Below are 18,762 nucleotides of genomic sequence, written 5' to 3'. Positions count from 1 at the left end.
CAAGCAATGAATGTAATGTGATTGATTGTCTGACATGTTTAGCCCTAGTTCCTATATATTTGTCATAGGCAAGACAAAATAAATGACAACTTGCAGTGGATCTGGATCCTGAGGTTTATTTAAGAGCCAAGGAAACTGCAGCTCTAGCCCTCTCATCTCATTCTTGTGCTTGCTTACTGCCCAGTGCTTGGCCCACAAGATCTCCACTCCTCTTCCCAGCAGGGAGATTGCTGCTGGTCCAGGAAGGTCGGGCAGAAAGTCATGGTGGCTCCTGCTGTGCTGCTGCTCACAGTTGCCCATCTCAGTGTCACTAGCCCAGGTCCCCGGCATCCCCCAGCACTAGTCTCCCTGAAACTCCCTAATATCCAGGATCTTCCCCCACTTCCTAGAGCCTAGGCCTAGAGCCAAGATCTTTGCCTTCTTTCCTAGCCCTCGTCTTCTTTCCAGGACCACTTCATTTGGGGAAGCCTTCTTTTCAATACCCTCTTCTTTCCCCAGCAGCTCCTGGTTTTCCCAATCCAAATAGTCTATGTGCGGAAGTGCACCGTGTGATCAGCCCACTAGCTGGCAGCTCTGTCTCATTTCTTATTTTTAATTATATGACTTAGGAAGTTTCACTTTTGTTTAGGCCAGGTGTTATCAGTATTTACAACTAGAACATACCAGGTTGCACCTAGCAAGTAGCATGCTTTGGCTTGAGAGTTCAGAATTTCAGTTTCAAATATTCACCCTTCCCTCCAATTATCTGTCTTCTGTTAGCATTCATAACAAACTATTTTTTGCCTACGACAATACTAAGTAGTTTTTTTTTTGTTCTAATAAAAACAAAAAAGAACAAAACATTTGTCTGATAAGATCCCTCCAAAAATCTGTGGCTGAATTTGTAGAGTTGCTATGAAGAACAAACTCATGTACATGTCAAAAAAGTGTACCTTGTGTCTCCAGGGAATAATATAAACCCAACATTTGAATCAGACTTTGACAGTAAGAAAAAGACCCATCAGTATAGAATAGTTAGTAGGAAAATATGTAGATTGTTATTTTATTACTTTGCTACTTTCATGTATCTTCTCTCTCATACCTGTTTTTCCTTTTATCCACCAGTTCTACCCCATCTGACATTCAGTTGATAAGTTCTTTATCTTCAGCGATTGTTTTCACTGTTTTTGTCTGGATATTATTTCTCATACAGAGCCCTTATTCTTTGACTTGAACTCTAAAAGCTTATTATAATATAAATAATAATAATCACAAAAGTAACAGAGCCTGTTTTTTAAAATCCTAAAATACTTTTAGAAAGCCTTACAGAGTATGAAATAACCATGAGCTTACAACATTTATTCACAGGACTGTTTCTTAATTCATACATGAAATCTACATTTTTTTTCCACAGAACTATTTGTGGGAATAATAATAATGCTACTTGCTTGACCAAGCACTGCAGATCAGATTTGCATAGATAGTTGTAAAAAATTTATAACTTCATGTGATGTGTACAAGTATGTTGAATATGTGTAAGCATCAGAGGAATTATATTGTAAGATGGCAAGCAGAATATCAATTAAAAGTATAAAAAAAGATAATTTCAGTTGTGGCTCATGGACTATTTTCACTGATAACAGTAGTTAGACGGCGAGATGTATGGCAATTGTTATTGAGGCACAATTAGCTCTCTGATTCGTGTTGCAGATATGCGAGTTGAAATGTACTCTTAAATATGACAACACATAAACCTCCAGTCCTATTCGATTATAACTCCTTGACTTTACTTATAAAATCATTGTTAGAAAACTGCCAAATTTCTCCAGAGTTGTGGTTCCTAGTTCGGGTTGTGCTGGGACATCGAGTGCTGCTCGAGCTCCCGGCGAAGGAGACTACCGGACCGAGAAGCACTGCTCTGGGCATCTCGGCGTCATATGAGGGAGCCTCTGTGCTCTGTGAACCCAGCAGGGAAATTAGACTGACGTTAATGTACTCGGCAGGTGTTCCTAAGAAAGTAGGTTTGTACCTGATTTTATCACTGACCTTGAGAGGACAAACAAATATTTCTTTAAAACAGATACCTGCACTATTTCAATTTTACTATTAAAAATGCTAATCATTGCTCACTGGTAACTTTTAGAGTTTCTGATTTGTCTGGCAGATGGGTAACCTGTACTTCTTCAAATTGAATAACCCTGACCCTTTTCAGTAAAATCTTTAATGAATGAGTTACAGCGTTATGAAAGATGATGAGTTAATACTCAGTCATTAGTATCTCACAAGTACTATACTGTAAATCTATTCATGTTAGTAAGACCTCTAAAGTACAAACATATCTAGCTTTACTGACAGTGCTTGTCATGGCTAAAAGTTTATGTATAGCACTGTTACCCTCCCCACCATACACTTTTTTAACACATAAGGAAACTGAGGGACCTAGAGGCTGACTGCTTTGCCTGCAGACACCTGGCCAGCTAGTAGCAGAAGTAGGACTCAAATTCAGGTCTCCAAGGTCACTCTGTTAACCCCACCACCACACACTCTCTCTATTAGCTCTTTTCGTTGTTGATAAGGTACAGCTGTTAGTTTGCTAAGTTACAAAAGATGTCTGTTCCTATTTCTAGAATAGATTTCTGTATTAGATGATAAAGCTGCAAAACAGTGCACATACTTTTAGATGTGTGAAAAATAAGTGTCTAACCTAAATTGGTCTTATGGACTCCTTTTCCAACTGCAAGGGAAAGAAGGGTACCCCAAGGGATGCGATTCATAAACTTATTTCCAGTTAAGATGAACTTGTCTCTATTCATTAACAACTCAAAATTCCTAGAGAGCTACCTAGACTAGACATTTACCTTTTAAATAGCTAAAAATTATTGAATTTAAGCCAAAAGATAGGTAAAATCAGTTGGGAGATTTTGTGAGTGGCATGACAGTTCTTCCCTGCAGACCTTTATACTGCCATCCACATACTTTCCTTTATTGTTTTAAATACATTCAAATTTTGATGAAGAAAGTGATAATTTTGTGCATTTTCATCTATAGTTCAGTGTATTTATTGTTGAAACCAGCCAATAATCAAACAACTCTTACCCACATAATTCCTACAATGTTCCTACAACTATGGACATCTTATATGTCAAGAATTTGTCCATATATCAATTACAGCAATTAACTTCTGAACAGAATCTGAGCAAATGCCAGTTAAAATAACCATTCTAATCATTAGAATTCCACCATTCTAACATGCTTTAAACTAAAGAGTTGAAAATGAAATATATTTAAATTTAGGAAGGAAACATACTTTTGAAATTAAGAATTGCTATTTGTTTTGAAGAAGATGAAAAATTACTTCAAAATTTTCAACTAAAACAATGCCAAAATTTTAAATGGATTTCTAAATAGCTTCAGTTATTATGAATCTGTATTTTTTATAAAATCAGTATGTGACTGAAAAATTTAGCTTGGCTTAAATTATAACATGAACAAGTTGATCCCAAGATAGTATCATGGCTTTAGTTTATCTACTGGCATTATGAAGAGTGTAATTCCCTGATTTTTTTTCTTAAAATTCCCTTAAAAAGGGAATTGTACATAGACAATTGAAAACTAGATATGTGCAAGAGGTAAGAACTGCATAGCACCAGCCAGCAGTTTCTACTCAGTTTTCTTAGTTTTCATGTTAGATGGCTTTGACAAACGAGGTGATAGCAAATAAATCATGCTGTATATTTGAATAACCACATAGTGTCATAACAATAAAATTATGCACAGGGTATAAGGGACGATAATCTGACAGAGTGACTCCTATTAGAACACATCCACTAAAGATCTTACTCTTTTATGACAGAGTGGTATTTTAAGGTCATCAGTCATGCTCCTTGAGAAGACTTGACTTTTTACTTGAGCAGTCATGTCTGCTTACTGTGAGTCACAAAAACTTTCTGTTCTTGTTTATATATGACCTTAATTATCACTACCATCCAATGTACAGTGATGACCTCCTTTTCTTTCTGTGTTTCAGCAATCACAGTAGATCCCTTAGATTAGATTCTAGTTCCTTCATGGTAACACAGTTACAGATCAGTCAGTGCTGCATCAAGCAAGGGTAGATCCCCAAACCAGTGTGGAGCCATATCAGAAAAGCCTTTGGCTTCAGGGAGCCCTGGTAGATGCAGCAGTTTGGGGGTTCTCGGTGAAGACCTACCTGCAAGCTCTTAGCAACACTGAAATTTGCATTCGGTCTGTCCTATTTCTTAATGTATTAATTTTAAGGCTTTTAGTGTTCTTTCTCTGTTGTACTTTCTAAACAAACCCATTCTCACACACCCACAAAATTATAAGCACCAAGATGTGTGTGTCCAAGTATGTCCAAAGATAATGGATGCCAGCTATTAAGTCTTCAGCTTTTCTCTTGGGTTCTTAAGCAGGCAACCATCTGATGATTTTGGAAGTGCCTTTCGAGCAGTTTTAGGAGCTAATAATGATTGTGTTACTTTGTTTCCCCATCCTATGCCTCTGTGAGTTACTGGGCAATATTGCTGGGTTACTCAACACCTTTCCTTTGTCCTCCCCACCCACCTCGCCCTGCTTAACTTAATGTCTTATGGCCAATTCTGTTCATTATCTTCCTGACATTATTTCTTTATGGCTTCAGAGTGTAGTTTATTTTAGTTAGTCCTTTGGTATGGTGTGGGTGTACCCTGTCCTGCTTAAGCTACCTTCCCTTTCCCAGCTGAGTCTTGAGAAGCAGCGTGTAAATGTGCTGAGATCTTGATGACTTGATAAACTATATGCCATCTTCCATCATTCCTTTTGGGAGTTCTTCATACATGAATTCCCACTCATTTCATTCCTACCAGCCTTAATGTTTCTATTACATAGCCCCATGTGGCAGACATGAGACCCTAATTTGGGCAAGATTCTCTCTCTTGGCTCAGCTTTTCTTTCCACTCAGGTGACATGCTAAGATATCAGAGTGCTGTTTATTTGCTGGGGTTTTTAGTGTACCAAAGATAACTGGTCTGAACCCATTCTGACCTGTGTTCTTTCAACATTGGGGGATGTTTCTGATGAAGAAAGAAAAGTAATGGAGCAGAGAAAGGAAATAGAACATTTTGTCATATATAACTCCTCCATTGGCTTCTGTAGAGATCAGCACTACTGGGATTGGAGAGTCTGGGTCTGTCTTAGACCCACACTGCTAAAGTTGATGTTGTCAAAAATCCATCTTGTTAAAGGGAAGACCAGGCCATGAGCCTGATCGGAAAACTGCCTTTGTGTAAACGAAACTAATTTCAACCTCAGGAATGAAAATGGGAATTGGGGGGAGATAAAAAGCAACAAATTCTTACAACACTGATATACTGATATACAGAGTATATACTATTCTGAATTCATGCTTGCTATTAAATCACCCTTGAAAATAATGAAGTTATGAAATGGATAAATCTGTTTTTTTTCACATTATGAAAGTGATAAAGAGCAGCAAAGAGAAATTCCTGCAGCTTCATTGTTACCCATCTTTAAGTGATCTTGCATGAAAAAGCCTTTTCATTCTACCATCTATATTATCACATTTTAAAAAAATCTTTAAGTCATAGTGTATTGATTTTAAATGGAGTCTTGTTTGTGAACACAAACTGATAATGAAATGTTTAAGATTTGTGTTTAAATTAGAGTTCTCTATAGAAAACTCTTCTCTCCAGCAAAATCACTGTGCTATTTCATAGGACATTACAAAAAGCAAATACTCTGTGTTCTATAGTTGCTGTGAACAGTATGTTTTTGAAAAATATCTATTCTTCTTACTCTTCTGAAACACTGAGTCACATCAGTTACAATGCATCACAGCATTTTGTTCAGCATGGTATAACTCATTATTTGTGATTCTTTCTGATCCAATATACTAAGCTTGAGGCTGGAGTAGTGGTGAAAACAGTATGAATTTATCGTTTATAATATTATAGCTATTTTCATAAACAGTAATTCTAATCTTCATTTAGCTTGCCAAGAGCTTCAATTCATGTCATACAAATGCATCCAGATCATTACTTGTTGCTGTTGCATAGTTCACGTTAAAGGATAATCATGTGCCAATTATATGTATAAATCTTAATCAGGCTTTGAATTACAGAATTATTTAGTATTAGGTTGATCATGGCAACTGTCTCTCAATTATTTAAATAGTGTATATCTGCTGGTAGATGCAACATACTCCCGAAATAGGTTGATTTTCTCTGGCTATACTTTTATTGGTGCCATTTCAGTAGCAGTGTAGCAATCAGGAGGCATAAGCTGCTCCATTACTATCATTTCTATTTGACGAACAATATGTCCATTCTTAACAACCGTAAGTGTTGTACATATAATAATTATTGCAATAATGGAAAATATTCAGCCTAGGCATGAATGATGAATGGGAGAGGAAGTTAAGGTGTCTACAAAAAATAATGAATTTTGGTGTGATTCATGCCCAGCGGTACAGGCAAATGCATTAGCACATTGACTCTCATCAACCTATTTTTAACTGTCAGAAAGGTTTAGAAATAAAAGAAAAATAACTAGAGAAAACAGACCATAAAGTAATATAGTGTTGAATGTCAAACTGCAAGCTGATATTGTTTTGCCTTGTTCTGAGTGCACATTTAACTTTTATAGCACTTTCTGGGATTTCAAAGTACAGTTTCTGAAATTTAATCCTTCTATGAAATACATAGACATTAGCATTCACATTTTATTGATCAAAAATGATAGCCTAGAGAGCCCAATTTTCTTTTGCTCTGTGGGCACTGAGTCAGTGAAAAATGCAGCAGAGTGATACATTTATTCTGCATAAGAATAAGCTATACAAGGTGTGAAGAAACAGAGAATAAAGCAATCTGCATGTAAAACTATAGGGTATTCAAAACCAGAGGCTTTAATAATCATAATGCCTAGATCTTTTTTAATTTTCATTAGGAAAGAAAGCCCAAGGCTTCTAAAAAAATAGGTTTTATACATGTATAATCTGACTTTTTAAAAAGTAATTACTAAGTCCTAGTCACAAACCAAACAACAAAATTTTTTATCACCTCTCAGGCACCTTGAGTGTGTTGAATAGGAGACACTGCAGTGTAACAGTGCATGCAAAGTGACTAAGATTAACTTTATAGTAGTGCTCTTTGTGTTGTAGTTAGGAATAAAATTCAAGAGATGTTCCATGTCTCAGCAGCTATGTTAAGACTCATATTCAGAAACATAAAATCCTTTGATGATTTTCAGATTCCTTTCAATTCCAAATCTAATAATGGAACCAGCTTGTGTCTTAAAGCTGAATAAGACAAGGACAGACAATATGTGAGGAAAAAAAAAAAAAAAAAGGAAGATGAGTGGAAACAGATATACATTGTGTCTTCCAGCGGCCAATTGGAGACTCAAATACCAAGACCTGTTCTGTTTGGAAGCCGTTCTTTGAATATTGTATAAGTTGTTTCCTGCTTTTCTATCAATAGGAATGTCATATATACAACAACAGTCAGTTAAACAGTGCAACTTTACCGTCCAGATGGTGGACTGAGACAAGTATTTATTAAGAGCAGCCACCAAAGCAGACTAGATGCTCTTCAAATACATTAAAATATAGATCCATGCAATTTCCTAATGAAGCAAAGAAATATTTCTGTCCTCGTTCACCACTGAGGAAACAGATATAAAAAGAAATGCTGCAGGAATGGCTAGGATAGATCTAGGAACAGATGCTAGACCTTCCAAATTTAGGCTGTGTTCAATCCACAAAGACATTTTCCTTTCTAAAAATTGTCTACAATTTTTTTTTTATCTAGCCACTTTAAGCATTACCAACACTTTAGTTTATTATTTTGCTCTATCTTCCCTTTGTTGAGTTGCTCTTTCATACAATATAGTAAGCTTCTCTCTCAAGGCTGCAGGATAAAGTAGCAAAATCTCCTCCATACATTTTATATGAAGTCATAGGATCTGAATAAATCACACCTGCGTAGTTCCGTGGAGTAAATGAAAATAACAATGTTCAAGAGCTGTGTACCATCATAACGCAAAATCAAGGACAGTTATAGAGAAGTAGCTCTTCTGAGTTAGAGATGAGATAGTCTGAAGCATCGGCCTCAGAATAATTCTTCAGTTATTTGTACCTGCTAGATTGTTCCTGTGGAAAAATAAATTATATAAGTTTTCATATCTAAAAACTTCTGTGATATGAAATTCGCTTCAAATAAAAAGTAGTCATTTATCTGATACTCTTTTGCAACATATTTTTTCCTGAAAAATAGTCTGAATATGAAAACAAATAATATAATAACATTGTTGTGGTTCTGAATCACTCCTATTACAGGCATTTGTGGGAAGCTGTCATTGCTACACAAGTTTTAAACTTTGTGAACTTCATTCATGTTACTCCTAGTGTATACAAATATGGAGCAGAATTTGGTCCAAAACTGTTTCACTTTAGTTACTGGAAGCCAACTGTGTCATTGCTTACATGACTCCCAGGTGAATCTGTAGAAAACACCAGATGAATTTTTGTATTGAATGCTAAATTATTTTCTTTTTATATATATATGTATAAAGGATTCAGAATAAAGTTAGAAAAAAGGTTTTATGATCTTATTTAAACAGTAATTAAAATCAATTTCTTAATATAAGTATAGTCAACAAAACTTGAATCTCTTGTATTTAGCTATTGCGCAACCAGTATTTAATAACTGAATTTAAAAAAGTGTTTGAATTAGAGTGTGTTTTACATTAGTATAAATCAGGAATAACATTAATGGAGTTCATAGAATTTTAAATTTGTATAAGGAGAAAGAGCATCAGCATCTGAGTCTGTGTGAGGGATCATTTATAGCCCGAGTCCTTTAGCAGAATCTCTTAAGAGACTGAAGAACGAAGAAATCCCAAGTCAAACCTTTGACGATGAACAAGGATTTTATATATTTTAAAGAGATCTGATCCTGAAATGCTTCTAGGTTAATATACTTGCCAATTCAGAGCATGAAGATCCTCTAATATTTCCTTTTTGTAGAACATTACTCATTTTTTTGCCGTAAGTCATTTTATTTCCAAAGTGACTATACTTACTTGTAAAATGACACAACCGTGATGTTATCTCATCCTCACCATTAAATACTGAGAGTAGCAATATGTTAAATCAATTTCAGTATCAAGGGTTCTGCAGCAATGTAGCATGGCACTTAAGTAGTAAGAAATACTCTGAAAAATAACAGGTCTTTTTGTATTAATTCTTGGGTCAAAAGTTACAAGAGCAAAGTATAAATGTTTTAGTTTAAATTTCTTCAAAATACTATATTCATGATTCAGGGTGCAATTATATTTAACTTTTATTGAATGCAAACCAAGATTTTAAAAGAAACTGTGAGGTTTAGATACACACACATTTCAATAATATCTGTGAAACTAATTTCTGATCATTTTACATTGAAGGCTTTTTTGTTATCACTAGGTATTTCTCCAGTTTATGGACAAGCAGCTAGGTAGTTTAAGTAGCTATCCACTCAAGTACAGGAGCTCCAATGCATAACGAACAATTATGTCTTTATATCAAAATAGACCGGTTCGGATAGCTCCAGTTCATGGAGCTGTACTGTGAATTCTTCAAGGAATCACAGTGTAGATCTGATATGCCTAAAATAGGCTGTTTCCACATTCTTCAACATTTAGAGCTAGAATATAGTGTATGAAGCACTAGCATCAACCAGAAAGCAAAATTAACTACTTTCAACATCTGCAATATTGCAATACTTGTAAATTAATTCAAATATATGAAAACATCCAAGATTAAAAAGTGCTTGATTTTATACATGTAGCTGAATGTTAGCCATGAGCTACATTTTGCACTTTTCATCTGAGCAGTTGTAAAACATTGCACAAGACTGAACAGCTATTGTACAAGCCTGAGCAAACTATTACACAGTAAGCATTTTCTTCTAGCGGTCGATCCACATATAATGTTTATGTCTCTGCATCTAGCAATTAGAAGACTTAGTTGTTTAGCACACTAAAAATTAACAGATTCTTTAAATGGAAGATCCTAATTTTAACCATATAACCAATCCAAGAAAGCTTCAATACACTAAATTCTCATCTTTGGTTTTGGGTTAAGGCTCCTGAGCACTTTTATACTGCATTATAAGGTCACAGGTCTGACCCTGGGTTTAAGCCCAAACTCACTTCTTTTCCACAGTATTAAAAACCTGTATCCAAGTCTTTTCTCCTTCCAAAAATCTTAACAAATTTTTTTCCAGCTCAACAAAACATGATGAATGCTACACAGGTAACTGCAGATAATTATTTCAAGTACTTTCATCCTGAGTTGACAGAAGCAGTTTCTGAATAGTCCTTGACTGTATACTGCCACAAATACACTTCAAATTTCACCAGTGTTTAACTTCTGTTTCAGAAGCTGTCAGAAAACTACTCAAATTGTCAGAAAAAGAAACTGGTTCTCCATTTTTCTTTTTTTTTTCTTTTTATCAGATAGCAAACAATTAGTCTATTCATGCCTGTGCAAAAATAATACAAGTTAACACTTTATTGGTTGCTCAAAAGAGCCTGGCAATCTTAAGCAGTATCAAGCATTAAATAATTACAAAGTAGAGTGATATGATATAGCTTTACAGTTCCACCCTCTCTTTCTTGTGACCATTTTGATGAAATGAGTACCTCTTCCTCACCTGGGCTATGTCACCACTGACCTCCCACCAGGAGCAATAATTCCATCTCCTGATGCACCATTTTAGAGCTATGTTTTTATGGAAACAGTGTGTCCATTAAGTACATATTGTATGTTAGAACCATATAGAGTTTAATGTGATAGCAAAATAACATTCTACATATGGTTTATTAAAAGCATCCTGTCATGTGGACTTCTGTGCATTCAGAATTGTGATGATGTAAGATAATTTGTCATTTGGATGGTGCAAGACAACCGCATCCTTCAATAAACTCGCATAAAGTTTTCTACTTCTATTGGTGGACTATGCAGCCTAGCTGGTTTTATGTGCACCCTATATAGTACCTCTGCCAAATAAGCACAAGAGTTTATCTCACTTAGATTCATGAAAGGAACCTTTCTGATGTACTATAAATGGTGCAATTAAATAAATGTTTCTTCTAGTAAGTTCAGCAGCAAGCCCTTAGCTTAAGCACCAAGAACAGCAACTGTGACAAATACAGGGAATTTTGAGATAGAGCTTTAGTGATACTTTCGGGAGTGTATGTAAATTGTAATATAATAGCTATACTATGTCAGAGCAAAGGTACATGGAGACTTTGCTAATGTCTCCGACTGTGACCAGTAGCAGATGACTAGTGAGGAGCATATGAACACAACAAACTCATAGTGCATTTGCCACAGGTTTTTCTCTTTCAAAATAGGACTTTAGCACATTTTTTTAAGGGAAAGGATCTAACTAAATGTGGTCATCTTCATGGTATTTGTGCAGGTATGCGTTTCTCTCTCTAGAATAACCCTGTAGTGCTCAACAGGAAATAAAAAACCTCTTCTGTTTCCATGCTCTATCTCACCATAAAGTAGATACCAAACAGAGACTGAGAAAATCATGACATATGTCAGTAAACTCAGTGGAGATTAGCAGAGGTCTTGATGTATAATTAAGCTGATCTGCTGAATGTGGGAGTTGATATTGCTAAAAGTAAGTTGTAGCTCACCATCAATGCAGGAAGTAACAGTTCCAATCTTAAAAAAAAAAAAAAAAAATCTAGAAACACAAGCATTATGGATTGGGTTATTAGGATAAAAATTAGTTTTTCTATCAGTAGAAAGAATGCAAGATTTCTCATCTTCTCCTAGTTTGTTTTTTGTTCACTAACCTTTTGATTTGAAGTCTATAAAGTTCTGAAAATAGCATGTGAATAGCATGTCTTGGCTACCAAAGACCAGTTGCAGGATATAGCTATTTCTAGGGGAAAAGTCCTAATATCACTGCTTTTCAGTGACTTCTTGGTACTTTTTTGCTCTTTTTATTGATAAAACTCACATTTCCTTTAAGTTTTCTTTGTTCTTTTCTTTATCTTGGTGCAAAAAATATTTAGTAGTTACTCCTTAACAAAACACAAATCAACTTCTTGTTCAAAATCCTTTCTTCCAGGCTTCCTGGCTATCAGCCTGAACAATTGAGTCCTGTTTAAGTTGCTTTGATTTTGAACATATGTGAATCTACAAGGCATTCAAAAAAAGCAATTTCCCTCTGTACTGACAGTGTAAAGTGGATCTCTGCATGAACCAAGGCTGGTGGGATTCAATTTCCTTTCAGCTTACTTCTTCATTCATTTGCCCATGGCCTTGCTGTGATTTTCCATGGTGGCATTGCACTCAAGAGCAAAACTCATCAATGGAAATGAGACTAGACCTGCTAGCTGAAGGAGCCCAGCTGCCCCAGCATTGCAGTACCACTCTGCTGCTTTTTTTAAGTTAAAGCAACTTGTTGATGACAGCCTCATGGGCCTATACTTCTGTAAATTTTCTCAATAAGCTCTGCAAGTGGTATGTGATAGACATAGGATAGTAACTGGATGCATTTTGTCAGCAAGGTTCTTCTAGAAAAAGACATTACCCATTTTCTCAAATATCTAAAACTTTCCACTTCTCTCGTTTGTTGCCTCTACTATGTGGAAGCAATAGCCTGTTTTGTCTTACTCAAAGAATTTGTACTGTCATACTCAACATCCTATGCTGTGCTAGCTTTATGAGGGCATACATTGCAAATAACTTTAGTTCTTTCCTTTATAGAAGTCTTCTAAAGACAGAGTGCATGTTGTTATATTTATATGGCAGAGGAGGAACAGCATTTATTCATAATTATTATTTCAGAGGAACTGAATCAGATCCACTCTAAAAAGCAAATGTGAGATCATCCTTTTGAATAATGGCTGAATAAAGGGTCCTTTTGAATAAAGGGACTAAATTTTAGAGAAGTAATATTTTGACGGCAAGCAGCTGGTTTTACTGCCTTCTGAGCATTACTTTTTAGTCATTCTCCACAGCCTGTGTTTCTGTAAGCTGACTGCTGTGAACAAAATGCTAAATTCTTACTGAGAAAAGTTATGAGTAAATCTGATTCTTCAAACTCTGAAGCATAGAATCCTATGGAAAATGGTATAATATAAATAAAGACTCCAAACTTTATTTCTCTTATTTTTCATAATCACATAATTTCATCTGTTTTATTCTTCAAGCAATTATTACATTTTATTTAACAACATGTTTTCTTATGAGTTTATCTCCATTTTACTCCATTTTTTCCCATTTGTTGTATGCAACAGCACAGGATTCTCAAAATAAAAATAAAACCCATGTGAAGACCTGATTTTATATGTGTAAGTGATAGCAAGCTAAGTGTTTGTGGTTTTCTTTGCTGTGCAGATGATGTGGTTTTCAGATTTTTTTGTAATGTATTGCTTTTAGTGAAATATTAAAAATTCAATAATTTGTGCCATTAAGAAAATGTTACTCTAGAGCCTGAGGACTGGATTTTGATCTTCTTATATACATTAATGAGAAGTTAATCTCTCTGGAGTTCTTCTTTTGACTAACTACTCAAAATATGAGCACAGTTTTCAGAACCAGAGCCCTAACTCCCCAATATAAATCTGCAAAGTGTTCTTTGCAAATATTCTGCTGTAACCCCAAAGATTTCTCATGATATCAGAATATATCTAATATGATTGAAAGAGGACTTGATTCTGCAAATAGTGAGCATAAAACTTCTCCACAGTGAATTCAGTGGATTAGTTCATGATAACTTGCTCCTTACCAAGTGTCCTGCCTCAGTCGTGGGACAGACAATAAAAATACACAGAATATTATAATTATGATCTTTTCAATATTTTTCAGCCTGTTTATTATAACTCCCTTCCTATCTTCTGGAATGAATTATTGTCACTCACTTTGTCATCTTCTTCATAAGAAAAGATGTAGAAGTAAATTTAAGCCTAAATTTTTATATTTCCAGGCTGATATTTGAAATTTTGAGAAAGATTTTCACTTGAAACCCATTAGCCAAAATGACTTCATCTATTTATATTTTTTTAGTCACAGAGTTGAGAAATTTGGATTGCCAAATCACATTCACAAAATTAGTCCTATTTCGAGCCTCAAGTGGTCTACACTGTCTACAGTTAACTTCCAAGAGGATGCCTGGCCAGGAAATGTCTAATATATAAAACAGTTTGTTTTCTTGCCATATTGGTCAGTGTGCATGTTTTTGGTATTGCAAAAGTTTTTCGATATCATGTAACCCAGACTGTGAATAGTGCATGTTGAGTTTGAGTTAGAAGAAAATTTAGCTTCTAACTTGTTTGTACAGGTAAGTTGAAGCTGATGGGATCATAACATGCAAAGGTCTCGTTAGTATGAACTGAAAGGACTTTGCTAATGTTTTGTGCCATTTAAACAACATTCACTGAACGTCACATCAAATCATCTTTTTTTAAATAGACTATCTGATCCTTTGTCAAAAAACAAGTGCTTGATCTGGTGCTGTTTTGCCATCGCAGGAATGCAGGTGCTGGAATGGAATAGCATCCCGTTGACTGGAAAAACTTATGAAGAAGTCCAAAGTATTATTATTCAACAGAGTGGGGAAGCAGAAATATGTGTAAGACTGTGAGTTTTTCCCCATCTTTCTGTTTCCATTTTTTTTGGCTTTTCATGGCTTTTTATTTATTTATTTATTTACAGTTGTTAAGGTGGAACCTTTGCTACCCTGAAGCACCAATGGAATAATTAGGAAAAGAGTTCAGTGTGAGTTTGGGAGGTTTATATGTTTGTCCTTTTTTCTTTTAAAGTTATAAAGAAATGTAAGTTGAGGCACATTTTACTAATTTTACTTTTATAGACGAGGTTGTCTCCATTTTCAGGCCACAATCTCCTCCCTTTCACACCCAATTCACTGAATTTACTGGGACTGACCATTAAGAGACGATGATAATTTTGTGCTAACTTGGTTTTTATTGATATACGTAGCCTTCAGATGAAAGCATCATGAGAAATGTAGGTACTCCAGTGTAAACTCACATTCAATCCATTTAAGATTTTACCTTAAAAGAATCCCTTCTCCTCAGCTCTTTGACTTTAACAGCATTGCTAATATATATATCAGCTAAGGAGGGGCCATGCTTGGGAGCTGCTTTCTATCATGAACCACTATTCATTTATCTACTTAATACAATAATGAGGGTATGAGGAAAGAGTTTCTTTTGTCTCAGGCTTTTCATTGCTTTCTTTAGGGACCTCAACATGCTTTCAGATTCTGAGAATCCCCAGCACCTGGAACTGCATGACCCAGTAAAGGCAGGTAAGTGATATGCCACTCCTTTGATATTTAAGGACTAGAGAACAGTTAAAATCAGATATGGTATAGGCCAGGATATTAGCACTGTAAACTCAATGGTTACCTTTGAAATCTTGTTATGGGCAAAAAAGAACCACGTTTTACATATGAAACCAAAAATTTATTATTGGTCTAATTGAAAGTCTTGATGGCACACCAAAATACAACAAACAGGTATTAGTTGTAGTCCAATTCCGTTGATACTGACACAGTCCAAATTACCTAATTAATACAAAGGAAATCTTAGTAGAAATACTGCAGTTAACATTTATTACACAAGGAAAACCTCCTGCTAGCGACCTTTTTATTCTGTGTTGTGCTCTCCCTTCCACTGCTTCTCAGAGCGGTGATGTCAGTCTGGGGAACTGCAGCCAGTTGACAGTGTCCTGAGGAACTGGCTGGAAGGAGGATGATGTTTGTGGGGAGAGTTTTATCCTCCTGCTTGCTAGGAGGAGCATGATGTTGACGATTTCCTCCACTTCAGGGTCTTCTTGAGGCCATTTTTACATGTTTTCTAGCATGTTTCACACCTTTCTTCATTGATCTGCAACTCTATGTTACGTATGACTTTAGTGCATGTTGTACTCTTTATATATGTTATACAACTGTTTTTGTTCATTTTGTTACTCCAAAAATTGATTTTGCACAGCTTCTAAGTTTTGATTAGCAGCAGTAACTGACTGTTGAGTTGCTGGTAGCCCTAGGGCCTCAGTTATCATCCTACGCCCAAACCTTCAAGGTCTTGCTGTCATCCGAGGCATGTACGACTGTAAGCTGCGTAGTCTACAGCCATAGAGTCTAGGGTCATAAATAGTTCATTCTGCACAGCATAATTACTTGTTATTCATATTGATGTATATGGAAATTACTAACATTAGGCCTTGTACCACACAATTACATAAAGTGAAGCATAACTAAGACAAACGAGGTCACAGCCGTCCGGTCATTAGACGGTTTCTGTTACAGCTAAACAGCCTAAACCTCCCAGCAAGCCGAAACAAGCCCAAACAAAACCTGACAAGCCCCGAGGCCCGTGTTGGCTTAACACAAAGCCTGTACCCTCTTACTTGTGCTGGCAATACTGTATTTGCTAGGGTACGGAGCTATAATATGAAGGTACTTAGTGCGAAGTTGTTATGCGACTTCTAAGATGACAGCTGTTTCGGGGGGTTTCCCGTTTGCTCAGTCAGTACCATGGCTGCAGGCTATATAGTCAGACCTAATCTAACTTTGAACCAGCGTCCACAGCATTACTAGTAACGCAGCCCTTTATTCAGCTCAGTGCAGATTAAATGGTTGTTTTACCCAGCTTCTCAGGGCGCCATACCGGGGTCTGTGGTTTTGTGGCTGCACTTTTATACCTCAGTGCACAAGTTAGCTGGCTTAAATTCTCCATTTTGTGGCCATGGAGCACCTCGTATCTATTTACCCCTTTACTGTGAAATTACCTTTCATTGATATTATTGAAATTAGTTGTAAATGAATACTGAGTCTGACAGAGCTTTGAGGTAGGTCTGAGATTTTGCTTTTATTAGGCTTGTTTTTTCTCTTTGGAAAAGAGTCCTTTCCCTTCTTCTAACCCTAATCCAGCCCAGCATGGATAAGGCTAATTCCACTTTGCAGTCCAGGCCAAAAAGAATTTAAGTTTCTAGGAAAAAAAATACATATAATAAACTACAAACAAACGAACTGCCAGATGTTGTCACAACAGTGAATTAGGGATAGAAATATGCAGAAATTTTGTATTACCTGATCTTTAACAGAACCAGATCAATGACTGTAGTAAAGACCTTAAACCTCTAATACTAGAGGATCTATAATGCAGGCTAAGCCGAATATCATTTTAGGTCTAAGTACTTCAAAGCACCTATTATACGTAGGCTCATTTGTCTGTTGAAAGGAAAGGGAGAGTCAGCAACGGGCTAAATTATCCCCACTCATTTCAGACACACCGTAATACAGATGCTGCATATAAGAGTGTATAATAAGGGAAGATGAATATGGGTTGTGGTTCTGCATTTGTATTCATTTTGTTCTGTTTACAGTCCTAAAGTTTTAAACTCATTTTAGTCTCTGTTTTTCATAGACTGACTTTTGTATCCTCAAATTATACAAATAAATGATATGAAAATTTGTAAAGATCAGTATCCTGTTCCTGTACCGTGGCAAGATAGAGCTGATGTGTTAGCTATTATTAATGCAAAACTATTTTACTTTAATCCAGTAGATAAAACGAAGTCCCCAGGGGTTGATCCTAAGCAGCTGGCTGCAGAGCTCCAAAAGGTTTCTCTCCAGCAGACCCCTTTGGTTGCTTCCTCAGGAGTGGAAAAGGGATCTCACATCCACTCTGGAACCACTTCTGCCACCTCCAGTGCTGTTCCTAGCCCCGGTCAGCCGGGTTCTCCCTCAGTGAGCAAAAAGCGTCATAGCAGTAAGGTAAGAATCTTCTCAGTTATGTAGAAATATCATTCTGATCATAAGAATAACTGCCTCTTTATCTTCCTTAATGTAGCAAGAGGTCATAACATGTATTGATAAATCCATTTCCTGACAGTGATGAGTATTACTGTTAAGTTACACCGTTTAGAAGCAAGGAAAGAAGATTACGTGATTTATCCAAGGTCATACAAGACTAGACCCTTTTTGAAAATAGATTCCTTGAATTTAATACTACTCTTTTAAAATGAAATAATTTCCCCTTTCAGTCTTTGTTTGTATTGCTTTTGAACTGTATGCTACTTGATGGGTGAGGTACTAACTACAAAAAAAATGCTTATATTAGTAAAAACTGATATTTCTCAAATGAATTTCTTTCTCCTTGTGTGCCCACTTGCATACTTGGTGAGGGCAAGTGAGAGTTTAGTAGTCTTTTCTTTCTGCAGTGAAAACTGAATTGGGTCACCTATTATATTTTTACATTTTCATCCAAAAAAAACCCCACCCAAAATAAAAATCAGTCTTATAAAGACTGCATTTGCTAGTACAATTTGCAAGATAGAAAGTTTGGATTTTTATAAAATGACTATCCTGAATACTCAGCCTCTCGCTATCTTACTGTTGGAAGCAAGGCTTCCCATTGTAAAACAATGTGCTTCCCAGCTGTCTTTTTATCTCTATAGTTATTCCCACCTCAAGCTGTCAAAATTTGAAAAGAATCTTGTCAGCCGGGAATTCCCACCACGTTATTGATGTACCGTTGTACGTTTTGTGGTTGAAGCTGATTGTGACTTGAATTGTGGCAGTATTACGTACAAGCAAAAGATAGAAAATGGTCTTGCTCAAAGAGCACATCATTTCACTTAGCTCCTCAATATACTTAGTAACTTTTTATGTGAAGAGAAATACAAAAATCTCTCTCTTCCTCCCTATGCCCTCCTCATCCCCTGGCATT

General features: G+C 36.0%; 1 protein-coding gene across 1 annotated transcript in view; it reads left to right on the top strand.

Annotated features, from left to right (window-relative positions):
• Positions 1-18,762, top strand: part of LOC146601831 (protein piccolo) — a 124,469-nt gene that overhangs the window by 82,881 nt on the left and 22,826 nt on the right. The window contains exons 6-8 of the mRNA XM_085325745.1: positions 14,536-14,644; positions 15,268-15,335; positions 17,596-17,807. Of these exons, the coding sequence (XP_085181871.1) occupies positions 14,536-14,644; positions 15,268-15,335; positions 17,596-17,807 (389 nt within the window). The remainder of the gene's footprint in view (positions 1-14,535; positions 14,645-15,267; positions 15,336-17,595; positions 17,808-18,762) is intronic.

The sequence above is a fragment of the Rhea americana genome, unplaced genomic scaffold, assembly GCF_003343005.1.
Source record: "Rhea americana isolate MKP2758 unplaced genomic scaffold, rheAme1 scaffold_1, whole genome shotgun sequence".
In the NCBI taxonomy this organism is placed as follows: domain Eukaryota; kingdom Metazoa; phylum Chordata; class Aves; order Rheiformes; family Rheidae; genus Rhea; species Rhea americana.
The sequence above is the reverse complement of the archived record's forward strand: the minus strand, read 5'-3'. Positions and strand labels throughout refer to the sequence as shown.